Source organism: Macrosteles quadrilineatus, unplaced genomic scaffold (assembly GCF_028750875.1).
Source record: "Macrosteles quadrilineatus isolate MER2022 unplaced genomic scaffold, UCM_ALF_1.0 Scaffold_8__2_contigs__length_117827958, whole genome shotgun sequence".
NCBI lineage: Eukaryota > Metazoa > Arthropoda > Insecta > Hemiptera > Cicadellidae > Macrosteles > Macrosteles quadrilineatus.
Window position 1 is genome coordinate 111,973,829 of NW_026542601.1, and position 8,743 is coordinate 111,982,571.

At 31.0% G+C, this 8,743-nt stretch overlaps 1 protein-coding gene across 1 annotated transcript in view; it reads right to left on the reverse strand.

Moving 5' to 3' along the window:
- The window catches only part of LOC129001443 (hemicentin-2-like), a 568,069-nt gene extending 560,355 nt beyond the window's left edge, over nucleotides 1–7,714 (reverse strand). Inside the window, exon 1 of the mRNA XM_054428717.1 lies at nucleotides 7,619–7,714. Coding sequence (XP_054284692.1) covers nucleotides 7,619–7,676 — 58 coding nt within the window. The 5' untranslated portion in view covers nucleotides 7,677–7,714. The remainder of the gene's footprint in view (nucleotides 1–7,618) is intronic.
- Nucleotides 7,715–8,743: the final 1,029 nt, after the last annotated feature.

An 8,743-nucleotide genomic window follows, 5' to 3' on the forward strand; every position in this document is an offset into this window, starting at 1 on the left:
AAATCATAATTATTATCTGTTTATATATCTACATCCATGATATATACCTGTTTATACATTTAAATTCTGTTTTTACTTCGTAACATTTCAATGTGTAACACGTTTAGGTCTTTAGTTAAATATGAATAATAATATTACAGCTTTCAAGAAAAAATAAAATACTACTGCGTTTGAAATAGCCATATTTCGTACCTAGGGCCAAAAATGAGGTTTTGCTGTTTCGAGATATTTTTTTAGTCCGAGAACTTAAAATGATCGGGAGCTGCAAAACCATTTCAGTCCCTGGTACGAACGATATTTTTCAACACACTCTATCCTATTATTAATATTCACCACAATAATAATGCACACTGCTAGTCAACACAACTAAAAATTTAAGGTTATGTAAAAAAATAATTTGAGGAATCAGCAAAAATTATAATAGATTGTTGCTAGGCAGTGGTAAAAATAAAACAATTCTATTGAAATGCTATATTACTGATTGTGTATTTAATAAGCATTCATGTTTTAAGAAAGTAAATAGGCAGCTGATTTTGCGGCTCTAGGGACGTAAACACATACTCGGTCGCCAAATGACGACGACAGCTGGCATGGCCAGCAAAACGTAACTTTCATCCACCAATTGACGCATGTAAAACCGCTAAAGACATCATAGTGTGGTGAAAACAAATAAATTGACGTGAAGTTAATTTCAAAGTATTTAAATGTTTTATAATTTAATACGCATATGTGTAATTTAAGTAGCCTATTGTTATTATTTATTCTTTAAAACTATCCTAGTTTTTAATTCATATCCATATTATTAGTAACATAATACTACTTCTAACCATCTAGATATAAAACTCTTCTTATATAGTGAATTCGTTTAAAACGCGTTTTCAATTGGTAACCATGCTGAATCGCAATATGTTTTAATTTTGTGTATTTTAAAATAAATAAATAAATATCCCTAAATTACGAGGAATTATTTAATACTTGTATACGTTAGTAGGATACAATGCCACTAACCGGATCTCCAATATACATTGTACAACCGAGTCAAAGTGGCAACCGTTCGACATTTTCCTTAATCTGCCATTTTGAATCTTAAAAACGGCTGCCATTTTTTACTCAATTGTTCTTTTGAGGTCAAATTTACGGCATTGTATTCTACCAACAAAGACCTTCAATTACATGTACATGTCTACCTAAGCCAACATTTAAGAATCTCTGCTTACTCCTGGTGGACCGGACCCCATTTGAGGTGGAGAGTTAATGAACTCATGAAAAAAAAAACAAGATATTTAGTTTCAACAAGGATGTACGGGGTTTAAAAGTTCTAACTATACCGTTTCAAAAAAGTAGGGAGTAAGGGACATTGAACTCACTTTTTATACGTTGTGGTTGTGTCAATTGTTATTCTAGCTGGTTAAATGAGTAGATTAAAAGAACATTACCAGCAAATGAAGATTCTGAGCTTGACACGCCATATAATCTGTTTCCCACAGGCCCAGACCAGATGCAGTCATTTGTCTTACACGTTTACGCTCAAAACCAAGTATCATTATTGAAGGATCCGTTCTCTTGCCAGTTAAGTCCATCCAAAGCATTCAATTATTTTCTTTTTCTTATAAACATTGTACAACCATGCAAACAATGAAGAAAATTACAAAAGTAATTTAACGTAAATTAAATTCTACGTTGTGTAATGAAAATGAAATAAATTAATTTTACTTACTATTGAGGGGAAACAATGGTGGGATTTTTCCAAGCCCTATTCAATTTATATTTAACCATACAATTTAAAATGGCGTATTATACATGCCTAGCAATACGTAGTTCAAGGGGGTATTTAAAATTACATAAAAATTGTAATCCCAATACCGATGCCCCTATACCTTATAACATACACATTTAGTATCTTAAAAATATTAGTTTTTTGAAAGATACACTACAAAGAAGATAATATAGCAGAATAAGATAGTTTGAATATATTTTAGAATGTGTACACGTTTTGTATGTATTGTCAGTGACAACAGATATTTTCTACTGTTCAGAAAGAGTTTAGTAATATGTTAAAAGAAATTTTATAATTCACTAAAAATCTTAAATAACCTTTTGACGAAAATTGCTGGAGGAAAACATCTTTCGCTGGCTTGTTGGCTAAATCCAAGTAACCTAATATTTATAGCTACTTAAGCGAGGAAAGAGAATACATTATTTTGTCAACTGCTACTTTTTAAGATGAAGGATATTTTATGGCTTGTGTTTAATTTTTAACGAGTTAACTAAAGTGTAATTTGTAAGATATAAAAACATTTTAAATGCTAGACGATACAATTAGTTGTTTGTTTTTTATAAAAAAAAATGACACTACATTACGATATAATGGAATCGGATATTTGTGTATATTTTATATATGTTATACGCCCTAAAATATTATTTAGCCTACATTTTAAATGTATACACTTCTTTTAATAAACCAAACAAACAAATTATTATGATACATATATATAAGGAAATACATTTTTTATGTATACATAATATTTTATAACTTGGAAATGAAGTTTTATTTTAAGCCTTAACATGTGTATGTATTTGCCATCGGATGAAAAAACATGTATGAATAAATTTTTTTTCCTTTTAAGTTATAGCCTAGTAAATCATTTATGATGTTAAATTGACAATTTTACTGACTCTATATATATATATTTACCCAATTTTCTCTATATTCATTTGCAATTGAACTCGTAGTTTCAATTTATAATTTTTTACTGATTCTATTTTCGAAAAACTTTAAGACACTTTTAGCAAAATTTGTTAAAATTATTTACCGTTAGATAAAAAAAAGTTATACTATACCATTACTGATGGTAAAGTATATTTTATTTCGAATGTGTTGTTTAATAAGATATGTATTTCTATTATATGGTATTTTTATACTGAGTAAATCTACATTCTATTTTAAATATGGTTTTACGCTGAGAAAGGTGACATTTTCAATCCAATCCTATCCAGCCTGTATACAGCCAACATCCATCTTATGTAGCTAATGTTTTTCGTTTTGCAGTTATATTGTTTCTGCGGAGAAATTATAACAAACAACGAAGCACTATATATCTCAATCCAGGTAGTTTGCTTCATGTGTAAAGGTTCCATTTGTATGTTATTTTCCATTTGAGTAGTATGATGCCTAATCTGAAATTGTAGGTAGTTTTCATTAGTGTTGAGGTTGAGCAAGAGTACTCGTAGTACTTGGAATATCTCAGATCTCTTGCCCTTAAGATAAACCTCCTTAAGATAAAAGGTTTTTGTGCTCTTAGGAAACAGCGTATTTTTCCTCTCATTGTAGAATCTACATAGTAGAAAACTCCAGTGACCTACATACAACTGCATTGTCCCGTTGTCATAATATTATGATGTTTTTATGTCTCGTATAAAGAGTCTTACTTACAGTTGCTTACAGTTCAGTTTATTGCGTAATAGAAGAAGGTTATAACATTGACTATAACAGAAAATATTCTGTGTATAGTAAATGGTTATAAATAGCACTTGTTTAGTGTTAAAAACCATTTTGTATTTGGGTTTCGTGCAGTATTTATCCATCCAATATAAGACGTAATGGGTATTAGTCCCCACAGTTTTGGAGCTCATATGAGGACCCCGGAGGTTCATGGTATAAGGTCCCGTTTACCATCACTACGAACAAAGTTAACCCATTCCCCTTATAATGTTTAATCCTCATCATTGGATAACATGTTCACAGAAGAAATAGTTTGCAGAAGCTAAAATGAAGTTGTAAACGTTTGAAACTACTGTATCCAATAGTCAGTGGTTGTATACACTTCCTCAATATTTGCTAGAATATTATTGAATCTATCCTATTTTATTCAGTCAATAAATAAATTAGGTACAATAATAATAAGCTACACTAAACAAATCGTTACGTTAATAAACTGCAAATATATAACGATAAAATTGTTTTTGACTATAGTCTTAGATTATCTCTTTGCAGTAGGTACATCCAAAAGTGTTGTGTAATAATATAATAGATGAAACTCAAAAGGTGTTGTCAGTGGTGAAGAACGCCTAAAAAAATAAACAAGGAAATATATAGTGAAAACGTAGATTTCTCTAAGAGATAAAAACTACTACAGAGAAGTACACAGGACAGATTTTTAATGTAGGCTATATTTTTCATTACTATACGGGACATGCAAATTCGAATTGTGACGAATTGACCAGGCAGATCCATCTATCGGGAACTCCGCGAACTTATGTACTGCATTACCGACCTCCGCATGGATCCTAAAACTCACACAATAGAATAAAATAAAATTTGCTGCTATAATATCCATGGTAATGTTAAAAAGGTCGTTTTGAGTAGTTTTAAAACTGTTAATACTTTGTTAGTTATCAACCAATTTTTATTGTTTTTATCGATGTATACCTATTTTATTGTAGTGTACAGTTAACATTAATGCATTTAATATACTTAAACATTTTTGAAAGGGAAAACACAAGTTTTTTACTATGATTTGCTCTGAAATGATACTTACTATAATGCCAGGGCTAACTAAGTTCAAAATGAACATAAGTTATATATTATATAATAAATAGGCCTAATATTTAAATAGAAATAACAGTCAATGCACAATAAAATTAGTTTAGGTTTATCACAATACGAATTATTAAAAAAATTATGAACCGAAAATATAATCATCACGATATATTTTTTCAAAATACTTTTAATTATTATGTATAAACAGGTTTGCCATCAAGTCAATTTATTTTAAAAATTGTAATTACACTTTGTGATGGTAATCGTTAAAACTGCAACAGTTTTAAAAATTTGTCCTATTGTTTTTGAAAGAATAAATCGTATAGAAAATGGGTTTTTACGGTTTTCACTACATTATATTTTCGTAGATTAACTAAAGTTCTTTATAGCCTTTTGCTCATTTTATTGGAAATTACCTTTGAAATACGTTTAACCCGGTAGCTCACAAACTTCTTGGCTTATGTTTAGCATTTTATGACAAGCCACAAACGCTTTTAAGGACAGAAAGTTCAATCTTTACTTCAAAAATATTTTAAAAGTTTTTGGATATGCCGGGAATCGATCATGTCCCTCTCCTGTTGAGGTCTGAGACACTAACCTAATAGGCTAACTACTAAATAGTGGCCATATAATTCAGCCGTATCAGTCAACCATATCCCGTTAAGACTTCAAACTAACTCTTTATAAATGGCAATTTTAAAATATAGAAGCAATGACCTGTAAATTAGATTGTTTACTTAGTAAGTCAAAGGTACACTTCTCATTTCAACACTATATTCTCCTGTTTAGTATTTTTTTGTTCAGGAAAATTATTTCTTTCTTCTTTTTAAAATCATTTGTATAATGTGTTACCGGGGATGTAATCGTTGTAGTGATAATCAAACAACACATAGAGCACATAAATTGATAAAGCACAACAGACCATAGAAAATAATCAACAACCGTTAAAACAGTGACAATGCTGCAATATCGAACATGAATGTAACACAGCTGTGAATGTATTGCTGGCAGTATCGTTCATACAGTATAAACTAATCTGGCAACGTAGATTTAGCACATTACGCTCCAAGCGAGCGCTTAATGTGTTTATAGCTGAATATAATGAACTACCTCATGTCGCGATTGCCTTAAATACTGTATGACACTGGGTAATGCTATTGCATTTAGCATGGAGATTAATTGCAACGGCAACATTTTACAATCAAGTGTGTGCAGATATTTCATACATCAATGTGACCTGTTAACATGGATCGTTTTAACCTGGGTTCTACAACTTTGAGACTCGTGGATTTTAGTGAGTAAATGTTCATATTTGCAAATCTAACTAGAACTTTGTTTAAATTAGTTGGACATTATGTGAAGCTAAGGAACAATATACGAGTATGAATACATTGTACCTAATTCCAAACTAGGTATTTTAAAAAGATATTTCCTTTCCATGTTTGCAACATTATGTCAGCTTAGTTGTCGATTAGACTTTATGTGTGCGCTAACAATGAAAATCCCCAGTTGCAGCAACCCTGGAGCACTTAGTCCATGGTTTCACTGACAGTTCACCAAACAGGTTCAAAATAAAACCAATATTACACCAGCATACCATGTGGAATAAGAGCGCAGGACTTTGGTGCCTGAGGTATTGGGTTAGAATCCCACAAATTCGCCAATGGATTTGATGTAAGTGATAATGCCACAACCCCTAGGTCTGGCCTGAAGTAATATGAAATACAATCCCGGGCTAGTGTATACGTTCTGGGACAAAAAAGCCTAAAATTCAACTTGTGACAGATAGCGAATAGTTCATTATCCATAGGAGATAACGAAGAACTACAATAATTGTTATGGGAGAAAAACGAAGTGCATTAGGAAATTATACCAATTAAAAGCGTTAACTACGTTGAATATATGATGTAAAAAAGTATGAGTAAGAAAACTCAAAAAGGATTCTTCAGGTTCAATTTTACCCTTCTCCCTCCCTTAAGTAAAATGTTCTCATGGTTGTCATGGGCTAATTTATCGATTAATCAAGTATACCCTGCTGAAAAAGGTACCAAATTTAAAAATAGTTAGATCATATAGGCAACAATTTTTGAACAGCATTGGTATACAAACTTTTTTGGGACCCTAAAGCAATGTACAGCTGTAACAAATCTATAAAATAGCAGCAGCTCTTAAGACTAGGAGTCTAAATAGATATATGTATTAGATAAACTTAGTATCTACTTAGTTAGATATTTGTCGGTAAATATTAGTAGGTAGCTACTTTCAAAAAATACGTCTGCTGAATACTAATTTGAACTATTTGCTTGGTTGTTAAAGCATATAAATTGCTACAATTTTACGTTTGTCGAGTAAGGAACTCAAATATTCAATTAATAGTAACGTAAAATAGAACTTTAAGAGCTAGAATGCAGATATATTTACTTATTACAATCATTTTAAGGACCTAAGTAGATGAGATTATAGTAGTACTTTTTCAAGGGGTTTATTTGCAATGTAAGCATTTCCATCACACATGGGGATTAAACGTATATTTTAATGGTTTATAGAAATTCACTATCAAGTAATATTGATTTATTAAATGATGCTGAATTTTCTTACATTTTGCAAACATTAAACACGTATTTATAATTTTTCAAATAAACAGAAGCCTCTACTACTCGATAAGTTGAAGAGCGGCTAAACTGGAATGTCAATATTCAATATTGGAGTGTTTCAAATGGCCACTACAATGAGGTGATACCGAGTACATACCCTGAAGCTTTATTTTATTGAGTGGGGTAAATACGAATAATGAGACATCGAGAAATTAATATAAGGCATATTTTATACACTATTTATTTGTAGTAAAATCTAAGGTATGATAATCGTTATTTTACTTACATTTAACCATAAAATGTATTCTCAGAGTAATATTTTGATTCAAGTTTTTACGTTCGTCCAAATGTTTACTATATTAAATCCATATTAAGTTTATATTTACAGTATCACCATCAATAAAAATAATTCAATTCTTTTGTTGGAAATCAAGAATTTATACATTAAAATTATATGATTTTCAAATTTTACACTTAAAATTACCTTGCGTCCCAAGGATGAGAAGTAATCCGATCAGGATCCTGAAGGTCATTGATAACATCCTTACTGATCCTGCCGATAGGGGAATCGCCGGGATAGATTAACCATGTCCTTGTCACCGAAGGTAGCACGGTAAGTCATTGCGAACTCACGCAATGTGAAGTGATCTTGCAAAGTAGTTAGTGGTCTCACGCAACGCATACACGTAAAGATAATATGGACTGTTGTAGACGATGGAGACTGTACCAACGTCGCGCACAGACTGTCTGCTGAGCGCTAGATGTATCTGCGCGTAGACAACTCTGCTGATTCCGACAATCTCCACAGGATGCGCTGGTATCACCGTGCTGAGCATTATTGTTGGTTACTGACAGTGCTGATGATATTTGTTGTATATTAATTTCATGTTGATATTTTAATGTATTTAAATAAAGGGTTAGCTGTGCTTTTCTTTCGGGTGTTATTATAACAAATATTTATTGGGTTGAAAAAGTAAAAGCTATTTTTGTTAACTGATATAGGTTGTGCTGACCTACATTTAATTAATCTTTTTTAGTGGTAAGTTTCTATTTTGCATGTTGTTCATTTTGATTAGGTCCCTGTTATTTATTTATTTCATTTTCACATATAAATTAGTATGTTTTACAGTATACAGTAACTTTTAAATTTTTTCCTTTAACAGTTTTTGAATGATACATATACTTTTATGAGGGCTAGTCTTTACATATTTGTTTGTAATCTGGATCTCTTGAATTTGAATTGATTTGCAATATTTTGAGTTGTATTCTATTGCACATTTCTTCCGCATGACAATACTTATTGAATTGGTAAGTGGTTAATAATCAAATCTGAATCTGAATATAATTTTTTATCTGATAAAAATAAAGCATATGCCAACAAAAATACATTTTAATAATATTGTATGTTGTTACTTTAAGCAATAAATTCATTATGAATGTAGTAATGTAGTAGTAATGTCAGTTTTATGCTTTAAGTCCTGGAGTTGTAGCTTTTAATTCCTGGAATATTCAGTTAATAATTTCTAATAACCTTAGGACATTCCAATCGCCAAATGAAATTCAGTTGAGTCGGTAGCGTCGTGGACCTCGGGCCCAAGACAGCGATGTC